This window comes from Leuciscus leuciscus, assembly GCF_965113295.1.
Source record: "Leuciscus leuciscus genome assembly, chromosome: 3".
Classification (NCBI taxonomy): Eukaryota; Metazoa; Chordata; class Actinopteri; order Cypriniformes; family Leuciscidae; genus Leuciscus; species Leuciscus leuciscus.
This window is the reverse complement of record NC_138727.1, coordinates 10,083,888-10,101,680: the sequence shown is the minus strand read 5'-3', so window position 1 is coordinate 10,101,680 and position 17,793 is coordinate 10,083,888. Positions and strand designations below refer to the sequence as shown.

General features: G+C 34.5%; 2 protein-coding genes and 1 long non-coding RNA gene across 4 annotated transcripts; 1 reads left to right on the top strand and 2 right to left on the bottom strand.

The window, feature by feature from the left end:
* Positions 1-1,458: 1,458 nt before the first annotated feature.
* mpc2a (mitochondrial pyruvate carrier 2a) lies at positions 1,459-7,551 on the bottom strand. Its single transcript, XM_082163686.1, has 6 exons — positions 7,410-7,551; positions 7,037-7,314; positions 4,567-4,607; positions 4,077-4,161; positions 3,574-3,685; positions 1,459-1,804 (listed from the first exon to the last, which is right to left on the bottom strand). The coding sequence occupies exons 2-6, from the start codon at positions 7,176-7,178 to the stop codon at positions 1,756-1,758; spliced, it is 429 nt and encodes a 142-aa protein (XP_082019812.1). The 5' UTR covers positions 7,179-7,314; positions 7,410-7,551; the 3' UTR covers positions 1,459-1,755.
* Positions 4,625-7,030, bottom strand: LOC309494372. Its single transcript, XR_014204297.1, has 3 exons — positions 6,461-7,030; positions 4,871-6,111; positions 4,625-4,767 (listed from the first exon to the last, which is right to left on the bottom strand). It is a non-coding gene; the product is annotated as an uncharacterized lncRNA (long non-coding RNA).
* A 3,733-nt stretch (positions 7,552-11,284) lies between the features above and the next one.
* Positions 11,285-14,521, top strand: LOC309494357 (OX-2 membrane glycoprotein-like). 2 transcript variants are annotated; one of them, XM_082163676.1, is made up of 5 exons: positions 11,285-11,489; positions 11,605-11,946; positions 13,425-13,714; positions 13,930-14,020; positions 14,119-14,521. In XM_082163676.1, the coding sequence occupies exons 1-5, from the start codon at positions 11,450-11,452 to the stop codon at positions 14,148-14,150; spliced, it is 795 nt and encodes a 264-aa protein (XP_082019802.1). In that variant the 5' UTR covers positions 11,285-11,449; the 3' UTR covers positions 14,151-14,521. The 2 variants fall into 2 exon arrangements, with proteins under 2 accessions (XP_082019802.1, XP_082019801.1); XM_082163675.1 differs by having other exon boundaries at positions 13,425-13,724; positions 13,928-14,020.
* Positions 14,522-17,793: the final 3,272 nt, after the last annotated feature.

Sequence of the window (17,793 nt, the reverse complement as noted above, 5' to 3'; positions counted from 1 at the left end):
ACTTACTGCAACAGTTTATGCATATTTATCTATTTAGTATATAGAAGCACACAATAAAAAATAAATAAATACAATGACATTTAACAGTCTGTGTTCAAACAATGTTTGTATTGCAGCACTATTTTAGCACTTAACATTATAAAGCGATAAAAGCTTCTTATTCTCTGTGATTTATTTTTTTGTGCAGTCTATTTTATTTCATTTCTCCTGTGTCCCGCTCACCGTAAAATCTCATTGGTCCAAAATCCTGCTCCTCTAGTTGCATATTAAACATCAATGCTCTGATTGGCTGACTATATTGCATCACAGAATTTTCACTTTCAGTGTCAACATATTCATTATTTGCCTGGTTAGGAGACGACAATATTATGTATTGCTTGTAATGTAACATTTTGCCTAAAATCTTCTGCAAAATTGCAAAATATAAATGCAAACATAAATCTTATAAAATGACTCATACAGCTGTACTATTTGTTCATATTCATGCAGAAAGCAGAACACAGAATTTCTATTCAATGCTGTTCACATCTGACAAGAGCGTGGGCTGCAGAGGTGAAGAGTGACGTATAAGTTTTGAGACAGACTGATGATTCAACGCCTTGTCTACTTAATATAGAGCCAGTGAGTAGGATACACTGAATGCAGGTTTAAAGGGGATTCACGGGTCTAATTTAGCACGAGGGAGCAAAATGATGCATGTGTTTGTCATAAACCCTTGATTCCTGATTTAGCAGAGGAGAGGGTCTGGAAATGTACAGTGCTCAATGACCCTTAATCTTTATTGAAACTCGGTGTGTAGGATCGGATGCAGCTCTGGAGAAAACTGCACCGTGGACTCAAACACAAAGATGTGGGATTACAAAACAGTCTTTTGTCCCATTAGTAAATGGTAATTCAACTGATTTAATAAATGCATTCATTGACAGATAAATTACTATTATGTGCAATAACGCGCTACAAAAAACCCCACTTTAAAACATTGTCTATCATTGTGTGTCTGTAGAGGGTTAAAGTATCTATCTACCTGTATCTGATCTTAAGCAAAAAACACAACATTGATTTGGCATACAGTGCATTCATGCAGGACTTTAGTTTTTGTCAAATTACCCGTAGTTTTTATTTTAAAGGGGTCATATCAAATGGAGGAATCAAATGACCCCTTAATCTTTTGAGAAAAAAACCTTGTCGTTTTTTCAGAACTCAAAACATTTTGAGTTCTTATTTTTAACAATATCCCTGCACATTTCAGTCTGATCTTATAAGTTTGTATGGCACATTTACACAAAGAAGTGTTACATTTACATTTATTCATTTAGCAGGCGCTTTTATCCAAAGCGACCTAATAATGAGGAACACAACTGGGTCATTTTTAGGTTCTTTTCTTTTTTCCCCAAGTCTTGGAGGGGGGAAATTATTTTTATTAACATTATAGGCACCCCTCCAGTAACTTTAAAAAAAAAATTATGATATGACCCCTTTTAAACTGAGAAACTGATAGAAAGGGGTCAGAATAACAACACAGTATACAATCAAGAACATCAGAATTACAATCAGCACATCTCAATTTTATGTGATAACATTTTAATATGATTATAATGTTATGACGTTTTTAAAAAGAAACCTCTATTTTACACAGATTTGTTTGATCTATATAATATGAATTCTGTGTGCAAAATGCTGATTCATTGCTTTTACAGAGACTGAAAAACAGCAAAACTGCATCACCGCTCCACTTCTGTCAGACTAAATGGTACTTCAAGTCTGCTGCACTTCCTCTCCTTTCTTCTGGAGCTCTTGGTTGTACCTACACACACAAATACAAAGTGCGTCACTCCTTTAGAATGCATAATGGTTTAGCCCAAGGAAGGGGTATGGGTATGGAAGGTGGCCACCCACCGGCAGAAACATAAAATAGTTATCTCTGTCCACCAACATTTAGGCCTGGTGTCACATCCACCAGCTGGAGTGCCCATAATCTCCACCAGAGGGCAGTCCTCTCCTCTCATCATGATCTTTCATTCCCATAACCCATTGCCTGGACTCATACCCTCACTTTCACAGACAAGTGTCAGACTAAAATGTCTCAATAGCTCAAAGACTAAAATGTCTAATTTAGTCTCAGACTAAAATGCATGTTTTAACTGAAAGCAACTTGCACTGACATATCTTAACATGTCGCTTCCATTGTTTTGTCCCAAGATGCACATCAGTCATGTTTTTTTTTTCTTTCTAAGGCATGTTTATGAAAGCTACTTAAACGCTCTAATTGAACTAAGGCCTAATCCTGGTTTAGTCTAAGCCCTGTCTGTGAAAACGGGCCATTATGTTGTGTCTTCTTAAGCCCTGCCTATGTAAGCCCTGGCTGCGTCCGAAATTGCATACTCTCTCGAGTAGGTGCTTATTTCATAAGTAATTACTTCATAACTACTAAAAAAGTATGTTCTATATAGTATGAATGTAATCTGGACATACTACATTCCCCATGTTATCACTGTCATGTGACCTACCGGCGTCAGTTGCGTCGCTTCACTGACATTCACAAATCTTCTCCCGTGGCCTCATGGGATAGTAAAGTGTCCATTGTATGCACATATTACCCTATTAAAAAGCTGCATTTGGATCCTCAACCGAGCAGTTCGTGACACCTGGGGCCATAAGACTTATCTTAATCATTTATGGAGGCCATAAGTCAAATATCTCATCTTTTTATGTACATAAAACATGTTTTAAATACTAATGGAGATCATACAATTCTGTAGGATTGTGGACTTCAAGAGCCAGAGTTGTCCAGCCTTGGCCTTTTCTATAATATCTTATGCATGTTAATCTGCAGTGTTTTTGTGATTATATGTGTGTTATTCCAGCAGTGTAATTAAAAATTTTTTTGAAATAAGTAAATTTACTAATAAAAAAAAATAAAATAAATTAAAACAATATTTACTTTACAAATACATTTATATATAAAATAATTTATTTAATTTTATTCGTTTTTTAATTTCATTTTTTTTAATCAACCAGCAAACAGTGACTAAATTGGAAAAACACCCTTTTGATAAACAATGTCTCTCAGCAAAAGCAAATAGTGGTACTAAATATATAGTAGGCCTAAGGCAAGTGTGATAAACAAAAACGTTTTTGTGTTTGTTTTGTAGTGTGAACAGTACAGTACAAGCATTTATAAGTCATTTGATGTTTAATTAAAAAAACTGAGTCAAACTGTCCGTGTTGGTGAAAAAAAATAAAATAAATACAACTAAGATGTAGTAATTTAACTGCATCTTAGTAGCTTGATATTAGCTTTAAAAATACTGAAGCTTTTGATGATGCCACTCCAAGTGAGCATTATAGATTTTCTGACAGATTAATACTTTGAAAAAAAAATTTTTTTTATGCGTTTAAAAATATGGCACATTTAACATCTTAAATGTCATTTTGTTAGTATCTTGTTGAACTCCAAACCATTGAACTCAAAGTCTTTGCAGCTTAACCCTACAACTAAGCTTGTCACCTGTGTGTATTTACTGATGGTAGAAAAACAAAGCTGACCTTAGAACAGAACTCATAATGACTAACCTCCATATTCTCATGAGCTGCACGCTTCCACATATGCCCAGGAAGAAGTTAACAGCAAACAGAGCCCAGTTCTTGGGAATGATCACCAAGCAGTACCTTGACCAAATCAATCCTGGAAAGAAACCAGAGGGAGTCGCTGTGTTGAAATAAAATCCTTATTGCAGAATCAACACTGCATTGTGGGCCTTAGCCTTGTGAAATTAAGACTTATATAGGTCAAAACGTAGGCCAAGATCACACTTGAACTACTGAATGGTAGTAAGATAATTTTTTTAAACAGTTATGTTGAGAGAAAATAATATTTTCTTGACTGTCAAATTATAAATACTGCTCAGACATTTAGTAAAGTTCATTTCAAGCTCTATTTTCAGCCAAACTAATCTCAGGTTACTATGAGGCTTTAGATGAGATATTCTAATCTAGAGGACACTGACAGCAGCTACTGATGTTGATCAATCTTGACCAAACAACATCGAGCACGTCTCTCCACCTTGAACACGTACCTGTGGATGTAATGACGCAGGACTGAGAGAGACTGAGCTTTTCTGGTGGCCGGGTCATATCAGAAAATCCAGCCACAACTAAACCCTGCATGAGGAAAGAAAGAGCAAACAAGAGTGAGCTTGCCATAAGGCCTTGATCAGCAGGAAATTCATGATATGATTGCATTTACCGCAGCATTACAACATTTCGAATTGCTAAATATTCACTGCCAATTTGCACAACTTAAAGGTATAGTTGAGTTCACTCATAAATCATCCTTATCACCCAAATGCTTTTTACAAACCAGTGGCTGTCAAGGTCAAAAAAGCAGCACAAAAGTAGTCTATGTGACTTCCACCCTACATTCTAAATCTTACAAAGCCATACAATTGTTTTGTGTAAGAACTAGAAAAATGTAAAAACAGAAGATGGTAAAAGGTGATTATAAGTGCCATATATTTTAACATTTGTGATATTTAAACTGTGAGGGGAAAACAATTCTCATCTCACCCATTTAAAAACAGGTGCCCAGAAGAAAACCGTCTTTGGCCCTGAGAAAAAGAAGAAAAAAAAAGAGAAAAGATTCTGTGAGAAATTATGACAGTGCTAGAGCTGAAAGTGCACAATTCTCCCATAATTCTGAATTGCCAACTAAACAAAATAACATGTAATTTACTAAAAGGTTCTGACAAAATGTTAATTGCTGCAAGTCTAATTAAAAATATCTAATGAATTTGAATTATTTTTGTTAAAAATCGATTTAAATGAATGACTCAATGACTCGCTTCACTTGTTTCATTAATGGATAAATTACAATTTTTGAACGGAACTCTTAAATGAATGATTCAATGGCAAATACATTTAATAACAAATAACAGTCACTTGTCGCCACCAACTGGTGTAATGATGCAATTGATGCAATCATTATTTTGAAGTGTCAAGATACTTTCAAAACATGATTTACTCTAAGGCTGCACAATTAATCGTAATTAACCCAAAATCACACTTAAACCGGCTTAGACTTTGTTTAAATAATCTGTGATTATTTTTTGTGATTTTTTTTTATGCGCAGCTTGTCAGTGAAGCACGGCTCTGTGATCAGTAGTAAACGCTGCTCCATCTGAAAACACTGCGAGTTTGAGTCGCTTATGACGAGCATTTGAAAAAGCAACACGCATCAAACATCTTTCCAAACATGAGAAGTATTTATGAACCTCTCGTCCAAAAAAATACAACATTTAATAACATGTTTTTACTCCAAACTCACTTCATAACCTCAGTTGAATGTTTGAAAACATTCTTCTGTGAGATGATTTGGCTTCTTACACAGAATAAAGCACACAACACAACTAAGGCTATGTCGATTAGCATTGAAGTAAAAATATACTTTATTATCGTGAAAATACCCAAAAAGGACTCAGATAAACCATATATTGTCGTTGTCGTGTGTTTATTCGTCATGTTTAATCAATCAAAGCGTATCAATCTTCTGTTTATTCAGCTGGATAGATAGAGTTGATGTTGAACAGTGATAGAATGATGCCCATATGGATTTCCTGGAACAACTATGTTATCAGTTTCTGCACAAGAGTGCCCCCTTGCTTTAAGATAAAGCAGCATTTACTACTGATCACAGAGCCATGCTTCACTGACAAGCTGCGCATAAAAAAAAAATAATTTAGGAAAAAGATAGAGGGAGCAGGGGTGTTTAAATCGAGATCGCAATCTTTTAAAGATAAATCGTGCAGCTCTACAAAGTGCTACTGTAAAAAACAAACTTGCTGTCAGTTAATTTTTTTTATTCAATGCTCTAAATTCCATAAAACTTGAAAAATGCTTGAGATCAGATAAGATCCACCTAAAAATGTCATGCAGTATATGATCAGAAATTATCACCCAGGAGCATTGGAGTAGTCTAAGCAATGTTTAAACTTTAAGAGTACGTTTACATGATAACAATGTACTTAAAACGAATCAGTTTTTCCTTTGCTTTATTCACGTACAGACGATAATGTTGTCAAAACGGTCCGCATACACACGCATCCGCTAAAACGACTAAAAATGCTGTATTATGCATGCAAGGCCAGTAGTTGGTGGTGTCACTACGTGCCTATAGACTGAACACGTAATACGCATGACGTCACCATTTACACAAATTTGCGTTTTTGTAGTTTACACTGAGACAATAACGATATCGTTTTCAAAAACTTAGGCCTACACTATGAAAACTGTTTTCAAAAGTTTATTAAATTAAAATTTAGGGCCCATTTACACACCGTTTTCAACTAAAATCAGGAAACTTTTCTTGCGTAATGGCCGTTCATCTATAAGAGCATAGTGTTTCAAAGGTACATCACCAAATAAGAAACCAGGTCTAGGTGGTTATGGTGGACAGGACACCAACACAATGTACATGATTAGTTGGACAGAAAGATGCACATAACACTAGCTCATTCAAACTGTACAAGCCAGGCCCTAAAAGTATTTAGATACTTAAATCAGACTTAAAATGTATGAATTTCGTTGCATCAAATTGCAGCTGCTAACAAATGATGATCCTACCTTTTCTCAGAACTAACAGCTCTTTCAGCCATTTTGATGATCCCAAGGTTATTATGGATGTATGAAGTTCATTTAAATAGTTCATATAGATGTTTTCAGTTAACGTCTGATGTTTAATTTTTAAAGGTAGCCTATAATTTGCTTTACATCTTTACCTGTGAAATGTTTGCACGAAAGGTGTGCTTGTGCTATCTTTCTTTATAATAAATGCCACTTGTCTAACGCACTCAAGTATCTGCAAATTCTTATTGGGGCCACTGTATGACTGCATGAGAAATAACATCAATAACACTGCGGAGATAATATAGAGAAGATACTATGTAATATAGAAAACATTATGCTTTAGAATAAGAATACAGTAATTAGTCAGTGACTGACTAGTGTGTTTCTTCAGACAGGAGAAGAGTAATTTCTTTACCAGCAGGATGATTGTAGATAGGTCTTAATTTAGGCGGCAGCATTAACTCGATCCTGTCCAGAGTCCGGTGATACGACGCTCTCAAACCACCGGAATAAAAACGACATGATTGCAGTCGTAAATAAAGTCTGCTGCTGCTCATAATCTTTCAATGCAGTGATCAGAGCACGATGTCGATGGGAAGTTATTAGGCGCGCACCTTCTCTCCACCCTTCGAGACGACCTATCACAATGTCACCATCAATGAAAACACGTTTTGGTGCCAAGCAGCGGCGAGCCTACAGAAACACAAACAATGAGATATACGTGAGACCGTTCTTGAAAATTACACTGAGAAATGAATGAATGATTGAATATATGACCAATCTCTCACCCTACATGCATTCTAAAATGGGCTCCTTAGATCTCTAAAGGGAAAATGTGGTCATATGATCTATTAATAGGTAACCTAGTTGAATATTAAAACGACTGCACTGGTGCTCGCCAAAGAGTACTAACGGCTTCCGTCCAGCAGATGTCACTGTCGGTCTAATCGACGCATACTGAAAATCCCGTTTTGGCTTGTGGAATCAAGTGAAAATAAAGTGAATTTGGAGCAGAAAATTGTTCAAATATTTACATAATCCACGGTATGAAATCTCATTTCACCATATTACTTGATTGCTAATACAATTTTTGATGGTCAGATTTGAATAAAATTGCATAAAAAAATTAAATAAAATTGCGGTAGTGCTTATTTGTGACCCTGGATCACAAAACCAGTCTTATGTTGCACGGGTATATTTGTGGCAATAGCCAACAAAACATTGTATGGGTCAAAATTATAGATTTTTCTTTTATGCCAAAAATCATTAGGATATTAAGTAAAGATCATGTTCCATGAAGATATTTTGTAAATTTCCCAACTTAAATATATAAAACATTTATTTTTGTGAATGGATGCAGCACTATCGCCAATAGAAATGGACAACTTTAAAGGCGATTTTCTCAATATTTCGATTTTTCTTGTAGCTACCCTCAGATTCCAGATTTTCAAATAGTTGTATCTCGGCCAAATATTGTCCTATACAAGCCATACATCAATGGAAAGATTATGTATTCAGCTTTCAGATGATGTATACATCTCAATTTAAAATAAATTACCCATAAGACTGGATTTGTGGTCAAGGGTCACATTTGAAGAGAATAATATATATGTATATATATATATATAAAACTTTTGATCAGTTTAACTCATCCTTGATGAATAAAAGTATTGATTTATTTTATTTCTTTCCCCCCAAAATAAAAATAAAATTCTTACTGACCCCAAACTTTTGAACGGTAGTGTTTAATGTTACAAAAGCTATAGATTTCAGATAAATGCTGTTCTTTTGAACTTTCTATTCATCAAAGAATTTTGAAACAAATTTGTACACAACTGTTTTCAACATTGATAATAATAATGAATGTTTCTTGAGCATCAAATCATCATATTAGAATGATGTCTGAAGGATCATGTGACGCTGAAGACTGGAGTAATGATGCTGAAAATTCAGCTTTGATCACAGGAATAAATTACACTTTACTGTATATTCACATAGAAAAGAGCTGTTTTAAATTGGAATAATATTTCACAATATTACTGTTTTTGTTTGTATTTTTAATCAAATAAATGCAGCCTTGGTGAGCAGAAGATACTTCTTTTAAAAACATTAAAAATCTTACTGACCCCAAACTTTTGAACGGTAGTGTATATGTATATATATATATATATATATATATATATATATATATATATATATATATATATATATATATATATATATATATATATACTTACTGTCTGTGCATGACTGCTATTTGTACACATAACACAATAGTGAAACTACATTTTAAAGAGTTATTATAAACCATATACATTTCACACTACCCCAAATATAGCATGGGGTGGTGAGGGTGGGTCACATCTTTACACTAGTGAATGGGAACATTGCCTATTCCTGGGCTCACTGAATTCACTTGGCAGCACTGAATATGGGTAAAGATGAAAATAATGATAAGATGCTATTTTGCATATTGCCTAGTATGAAAAACAAATTATTCTCTAATGTATGGCATCCAAAAAAAACAACTAGATCAACATCCTTCTGTATATGTCTGAATTTTTTTTTTAAATAAATCCACACACTTGCACATTAAGTGCAAAACACAAAGAAATGCTTTATGCATGCATGTGGTTGCTTGTTTTTTGTTTGCATGAAATACTTAGGAATTTTTGTGTTTCATTCCTTAAGTTCCCCTTTAATAGCAGTAAATAAAACACTACCAGTAACTTGTTACGCAATATCTGCCACTTATGTAATTGATGGGGAAAACAAAGCCACAGTTGAATGGTAATCATTGATCGTAACCATAAATCTTAACTTTAATCCTTTTAATTAATAGGCTACATTTTTATAAAAGAGAAGTTCTAACAGAGGTATCAGAGTGGGTTTTTAGATTTAAATCAATAATTAATTCTCTACAATTAAAAAATGAGCAGATCAGAAAATTCAAGAATATGGTGAGTTTGATCTGCCTCCGTCACAATCAAAATACTTTAAATTACAATAGGCCTACATGCAAAACGTAATTTTTTGTCATGTCTCATTCCATGAGAGATTTTATAGAGTAAACAATTTGCACAAATTTATAACAAAAACATTGTTCAGCGATAGGTTGCAACTTGCGATAAAAAAAGAGGAAAAGAGAATTCAATCTGGTAGGCTACTGTAACCAATTAGAAAAGGGTTAAATCATACCTGAGGGGACAGTTGTAATTTCACATTTGGCTTGAAAATGATTTATGATCTGTTAATGGATGTTGTTTAATTTGATATATCATCTACTCAAAACCTAAATGTAAAAAAAAAAAAACTCTACAAATATTGTGGTTCACTTGATGGGAAGGTTTGTAACACATTCCAATAGGCTGCTTCTACTGTCTACACTCTGGGTTGGACATTGATTCACACAATTTAGGGATAAGTAGAAGGTTTTTAAACGACTTTAATTTGTAGCTGACAAATATTGGAATATTATATGGAAGTTGAGACACACAACATGACGCACCCAAATTCTGGCCTACAGGCTTTTAAACAAAACTCTTAAACATTCCCAGGTTTTTTCTAGGAATGTTTATACATTTTAGAATGGGAAAGTTCCAATGAATAAACAATAGCACAAGTATTCAATATAAGTTTCATTACTGTTAAATTAATTAGCATTATAAACAGCAAAAGTCTGAAGTGAAAAATTAAGTCATTTGGAGGCAAAGTGACTAATTCAGAGCCGGATTCCTGTTTATTTATGAACAGGAAGGCTTTAATTTTGACAGACGTTGAGTTTCACACGGATGTTTAGTCATGAAATATTCCTAATCATGCGTGCTTACCGAAATCGAATGAATCACACTCTGAGTTTTCATCCTGTGTTATTTGTTACTGTATGCGCTTGATAAATGCTCGTGTGTTCTGGATTACTTATTTCAACATGTTACATTACGACTTACGTTTTTGCATATACAGTCGCCGCCTGAGGATTGTGGATTCATTGTGAAACTTATAGGAGGCAAGTCTTTCCAGAGGTTTCGGTTACATCTTTAATATATTAGCCTACTCAATCAATAGCTAGCACAATAGTGAAAATGTACACTGTATTTGAGATAACCTGATATAGAAGCATTGCATGACTAAGATTTCTTAAAGCGGAAGTGTTTTTATCACGAGTCACATCACATGTAGCTACTGTACATGTTTATTTCTGTGGAAAGTCCGGGATAACCCTGCCAGAAAATCCCGGAAATTATTAAAATATTTACTAGATAGATAGACAGATAGATAGATAGATAGATAGATAGATAGATAGATAGATGATCACTGGTGTTATTAAAATGCTAAAGATCAGAAGAGTTCAACACAACACTAAAATCTGATTGAACGTTGATCCCAAAATACTCCTCCACTGGACGCAAAAAAGTATTTGGACACTTAGCCTATGTCACAGTCTGTCGCATTATTAGCAGATGTCGACTTATATAAACATTTTTTAAAAAGTGTACATGAAAATATGAATGTTATTATGAATATTATGCACAAAAAAAAAAAAAAAATGTTTTATAAGTCCTGAATTCATATCTGATATTTGTTCCTTTCAGTCTTAAGTTTCACGGAAAACAGAAAGAAGGATTTACACTGTCAAAGCTTTCATTTGAATCAAACTTTTGTCTGCAATAAAAAGCATGACGCTCCAAACAAACTCAGACGTGTATTCTGAAATAGTAAGGATATTTGAAGCCAATCATAAAATTCCCCTTTTTACTGGAAGTTTGGGGGATGGCCAAGTAAGCTATATATGTATGTGTTCATAGATAGAAACCTGACTATTTGAAACATGCTGCGCCTTCTGATCATATTAAGTGTCCTCAGAAGAGGTCGGTAATTGACTTATTTTATGGCTAAATCTGAAACTGCTCTAGCTGGATGTTGCTAAACTGGATGGAGATGGTGGGAGGCTTATAACAACATAATTTTTTTTTCATTCCACAGCTTACCTTTCAGATATTGTAGCAGGAGGAGACAGAGATATTGTTCTGGGTCAGGATGCTTCACTCTCTTGTACGCTGCCGTTTGCGTCTGGAGTCAAACATGTCACCTGGCAGCGGGTGCGCACGCACGAAAATGTACAAACTCTGGCAACATTTAGTGAACAATTCCAGGATAATGTGGATGAGGAGTATGTGGGAAAAGTCTTTTTAACTCTGGCGACATTTAATTCAACATCGATTAAGATCATAAACACAACATTTGAAGATGAGGCTTGCTACATTTGTTCCTTCAAAGTGTATCCATCAGGACCCATACGAAAAACCTCGTGCCTCACTGTTAAAGGTAGGTAAATACCTGCAACCAAACTAAGGGAAATCCCTAAGGTTATCAATGAGATTTTGAGTCAGAAACACAAGGATCAATTTTGAACCAAAACATTGAACTGTTTTTTAGACTAGGGCATATGAGTTTGGGGAAGGTTATGTGTCACATGTTTGATTTAAATGTGTAATTTTATAAATTTTATACAATTTAATTTTGCCAAAACAGTGGTTTGACATGCTTTGCATTTTTGAAATGGCTGAAAAGCCATTAACTGCTTATAATCCACTGTGAGACACCAATGTGTCCCTGAGCAAGACACTTAACCCCTAGTTGCTCCAGTGGTGTGCGACCTCTGACATATATAGCAATTGTAAGTCGCTTTGGATAAAAGCGTCAGCTAAATGAATAAATGTAAATGTAATAGGCTAATGGCAGGTTCCCAGGAATTGACCTGTATTTTGAAATTAAAACTGTAACTGAAGTTGGCCAGTAAGTAAGAGCTGTGCGTGTAAAACTCACTCCCCTGGCCTCAAGAGGTGCACTAGAGACTGCGGTCTTTAGTGTTCTTGTTAGCGTGCCCCCCTCCCACGACGAGACCCCGGTTCGAATCCCGCTTGGAGTGGGTCAAATAGGACCTGATTACACTTGTATAGTACGAACAGTAACAATGGCATCGGTTTTACTTGCTCAACACATCCTCATTCTTTGGAAGTACATGCAAATTAGATTTGCTTTTGCAGTGCAGAAAACAGCGTCTTCTCGATATGTCGACAACATAAACCAAACTCTCCCAGGCCTAAGCTACAACTACAGTGTTTTGAGGGTGAAAGTAGACATTTTACACAGGTAGCTAATGAAGACCATAGGCTGGCATTATGCAGATGTGTTGCAAACCTATGTAGGTTCATGCAGGAATTATTGTAAGACTCAATTTAGTGACGACTTTAATATCGGTTCTGTCTTTTGGGAGACAAAAACTCCTGTTATCATGAACTTTGATCTTTGAAACTTTACAGACCTTTTATTATGCCCATAATAGGGGCACTTTAATTGCTTTTTTGTTGTCTATACTTGAGGGGTAATTTATTCTAAAAGTAAACTCTGAGAAATATTCCCTGGAATAAAAAATTGAATACTAGCTCCACTAATTGGTCAATAAGATGCAGAAAGTATGGCAAGTGTAGAGTATATGTTGTGTAAGTGTCAAACAAGCACTTTCATCCAAGATAATGCAGATATGCCCAAACTCATAAGGTATTGTGTGAATCAGAAGGTACACAGAGATCTATCTATGAATGATAATGGATTCTCAGTGCAAGACATTCATTCAGTTTCCAGTTCCAGAAAAACGAAAGCAAATGTCAGCATCATAGGGTTAAGATTGTATATTATACATTGTGAACTTTAATAGACATTTTGAGCTTTGGATATCACATAATTTAAAGTTTAGTGTTAAAAGATTGTACTTAAGTAATTATGTTGCTGGTATTTTCCAGGTATCTCAGAAATAAAAGTGGAAGTGAGTCCTTCACCCACTTCTGATTCAGATGTTGTAGTCTCATGTACAGCCACTGGTAAACCAACTCCAACAATCCAATGGAAATCCTCAGGGACAGAATTGAACTTCTTCAGGACAAATAATTTCACTTACCTCAACGAAGACCGTTCAACCACCATTACAAGTAACATCACAATTCCACTGTCACAGTTTCATGGGAAGTACGTGGAATGTTTGGCTCAGAGTGACAGCGTGGAGAAGAGGTTTCAAATTGATGTGCCTAAAGATAATAATAAAGGTAACTTGATTTGACTTATTAGACGTAATTGTTTGTGTGGTTGTGGTTTATGGGATTAAAAACTGGATGAGCTAATAATAAAACAAGCAAGCAGTGGTAATATTGTAATTTCAGAATTAAGCTAAACAAGATGCATTTTCATATTTAAAATGAAATGATCTTTATCAATATTTACATGCAAAAAATCTTTTTTTGTTTCACAGGTGTCACATTAAGAAAGTATATAATTCCGATGTTGGTCGTGGTTATCTTCAGTATTGTCATTATTGCCTTCTACCTTCACACAAAGTTAAAAGGTAAGCAGAAATATATTACTTTCTATCAGGACCACATTTATTGCAATAAAGAACAGCATTGCTAATTATGTATATTCATAATTTCTTCTTTTTTTCAGATAAAAAACTGAAATCCGCTTGTACAGCATGAACTACTGGTCATCTGCCACTTTCTTCAGAATATTTTATGTGCTACTTTTGTAGTCTTCTACAGTAATAATAATAAAAAAGAAGAAATATCCTGTTTACTTTTTTGAATAAGCTAATATTAATATAATTGTATAAATATCTGTTCACCTGAAAGTCTGTATTTTCCACAAACAGTTTCTACATCCTGCACCTGCACTTTATGAACTTAAATATTTGTTCTTTCTACCTAATATTTTATTTATTGTTGTGAGTATTGTGTATTGCATTTTGAAGAATTGTTTCAGCTGGCTGTCTTTGAAAATAGACTGTATTTTGGGTTATCTGTCCATAATGCTCAAAGTTTTCCAATAAAATTTGCTTGTTGGACCCAAACATTGTCATTGATGGCTAACCCACCATTAACAATAGCATAATTAGGTAACACTTTATTTGTCATTGTGTCATCGTTACATATGTTACATGCAGCTGCTATAGTAATAACTATAAATTATGCATAATAACATGCAACTAACCCTAAACCAAACCACACCCTAATCCGAACCCTATAGTGATATGTAGTCACTTAAAGGGATAGTTCACTTTGAAATTAAATTTTGGTATGTTTTAGCTTACCTCAAGGGCATCCAAGATGTAGGATTTCAATTTTGATATTTTTAGGTCAAACCGTTCTTGTCTGTCAGTCATATAATGCAGGTCTATGGTCACCACCTCAAAGAGCATGCACAGAGTCCAAATTAAAACAATTCCCCATCGTAAGTACACATTGATGGCCTAAGACACGAAACGAGCGGTTTGTGTGAGAAAACGAACAGTATTTATATCGTTTTTAACAATAGAAGTTGCCTTGGCTACGGCAGTTCATTGGAACGAAACCGTAGCCAAGGCGACATCTAGTGTATATATCTATACCCGCCCACGCTCTCAGATCACTTGGACGTGGCTGTGTACAAGAGGTAAAAACGATATAAATACTGTTCGTTTTCTCACACAAACCGCTCGTTTCGTGTCTTAGGCCATCAATGTGTACTTACGATGGGGAATTGTTTAATTTGGACGATGGGGAATTGTTTAATTTGGACGATGGGGAATTGTTTTAATTTGGACTCTGTGCATGCTCTTTGAGACAGTGACCATAGACCTGCATTATATGACTGACAGACAAGAACGGTTTGACCTAAAAATATCAAAATTGAAACTACTGCGGAAAAAAAGACACCTACATCTTGGATGCCCTTGAGGTAAGCTAAAACATACCAAAATTTAATTTCAAAGTGAACTATCCCTTTAATATTCCTCAGTACTTAAATGTATAATTACAGTGTAACAAAGAGGCTAGATCTTATGAATAGGCTAGATCTTATGAATAATACATGGCCTTCTCATGTCCCAATGACACATGCACAGAGAATTTTGTTGGTCAATATGCAGTGACACCCATTCCAGTGAGTTACAACATTGTCTCTGGTTACAGTCAGCATCGTTTGTTTATCCCGAAAGAAAAGTCCCAAAAGTAACCCTGAAATGTAGAATGAGTGCTTTCATTTCCTTCCATCACAGAAGAAAGTTTCAGTTTCTTTGGCAATGCATCAGTAATCAGTAAAATCCTGTAAGACAATAGAACTTTTGCAGTATGTCCAGGCTGCTCTTTTCCATATAACAAAATTTTAATGGCCAATATAGCTGTCAAATTTCAAAAAGGTAAAAACAAAGTAGTGCATATTCCTTCTTAATACAAAATTTTGTTATACACAGAATGAAATTTAAGTTTTTATTCACTGAAAGTCTAGCATTCCCTCTCATTCACATTTAAACCTTGCACATCAAAGGGATAGGTTGCCCAAAAATGAACATTTTCTAATAATTTACTCACCCACATGCCATCCCCAATGTATATGACTGACTTTCTTCAGATAAACACAAATTCAATTTAGGAGAATAATCCATCTCTGTGAGTCCATATAATGCAAGTGAATGGGTGCGCTCAGTTGACGCTTAAAACCACACAGCTATCATCATGACGGTAATCCATATGGAAGTGGATGAATCAATGTCTTCTGAAGCGAAATAATAGATGTGTGTAAGGAAAACACTCATATTTTTAACTATAAATCATCGCTGCTGGTCTATATGAGTGTTCACGAGAGGGACGTTGTGACATAACACAAGTGCATTGTGAAGCTGGCGTGAGAAGTGATGGTCCTCTGTGCATTTGTGTTACTTCTCGTGCAAACTTCACATTTATGTTTTTCAATCTGAACCTGTGAATGCACCTTGGACAGTTGGCCAGCAGCGATGGTTTTATCCTTAAGTGTCACCATCCTGCTAGCGGGACGTTTGAGTTTACTTCACTATATTACAATTAAATCCTAATCTAATCATGACAAACTATATATCGTTGGAAAGGTCTAAGACTCCTTAATATATATTTTAGGACTGTTTTTTGTTACAAATTATGTAGGAACAGAAATAGATGAATTTATAAAAAGAGTGCACCTCAAAAATCTACATAATAACAGGAGTTCTGACCTTTGTCACAAAAAGTCGACGCACACACTTTTAATAATTGAAACGTTGGTTTTCATGCTAAAATTTCATGAGAAAACATATAATCTAGTATTTGTCAATAAAAAATTATAAAATAATATTATCTTCTAAAAAGTATAATATATATACTATCCTCTAAAATATAATATCGCCTTTTTTATTACATTACATATTTTAGTAGTTATCATAAATTAGGTATCATTTGAAAGCTTACGATCTCAGAATTCATCATGTGAAAACTGTTTTGAAATTGGACATTGCGTTACCATAGAAACGGTACTCTAAATTATTTTATCAGACTCCTCCCCTTTTGGGCATCATTGTTTCATAATTTATGATCAAAATATTTTCTAATCTTGACAAAACACATATTGTCAGAAAGGTCTGAGTCTCAAGGTTCCATATTTTGTGACAGAAGTGATATTTGGACAGAAATGTATTAATTTGTTATGGCAGAATGCATACAGTTAAAGGGATACTCCACTTTAAAATGAAAATTCTGTCATCATATACTCACCCTCATGTTGTTTCAAACCTGTATGAATTTCTTTCTTCTGCTGAACAGAAAGGAATATATTTAGAAGAATATTAGTAACCAGACAGTTTCTGGTACCATTGACTTCCATAGTAGGAAAAAAATATATACTATGGAAGTCAATGGTACCAGAAACTGTCTGGTTACTGACATTCTTTTAAATATCTTCCTTTCTGTTCAGCAGAAGAAAGAAATTCATACAGGTTTGAAACAACATGAGGGTAAGTATATGATGACAGAATTTTCATCTTAAAGTGGAGTATCCCTTTAAATTAAATGGAATTCAATATCACCCGGTGGCTTTTTTTGGTATTACGCCTAAACAAAATCTCATTTTTGTGATATCAACTTCAAATTTGGAACACAACTTGGTTAGATATATGGCTTTGATTTTATAGTAATTTTATAGTAAAAAATATTTTGTAAAATATATATTTAATATAAAAGAAAAAATATTAAGTACAGTATATTTGATTTACTGTAAATTTAAACTTCCATAACTTGTTCATACTTTAATTTTTGAAAGTGCTTTCACTTCAGCAATAATCTGCTGAGTCTTTTCTTT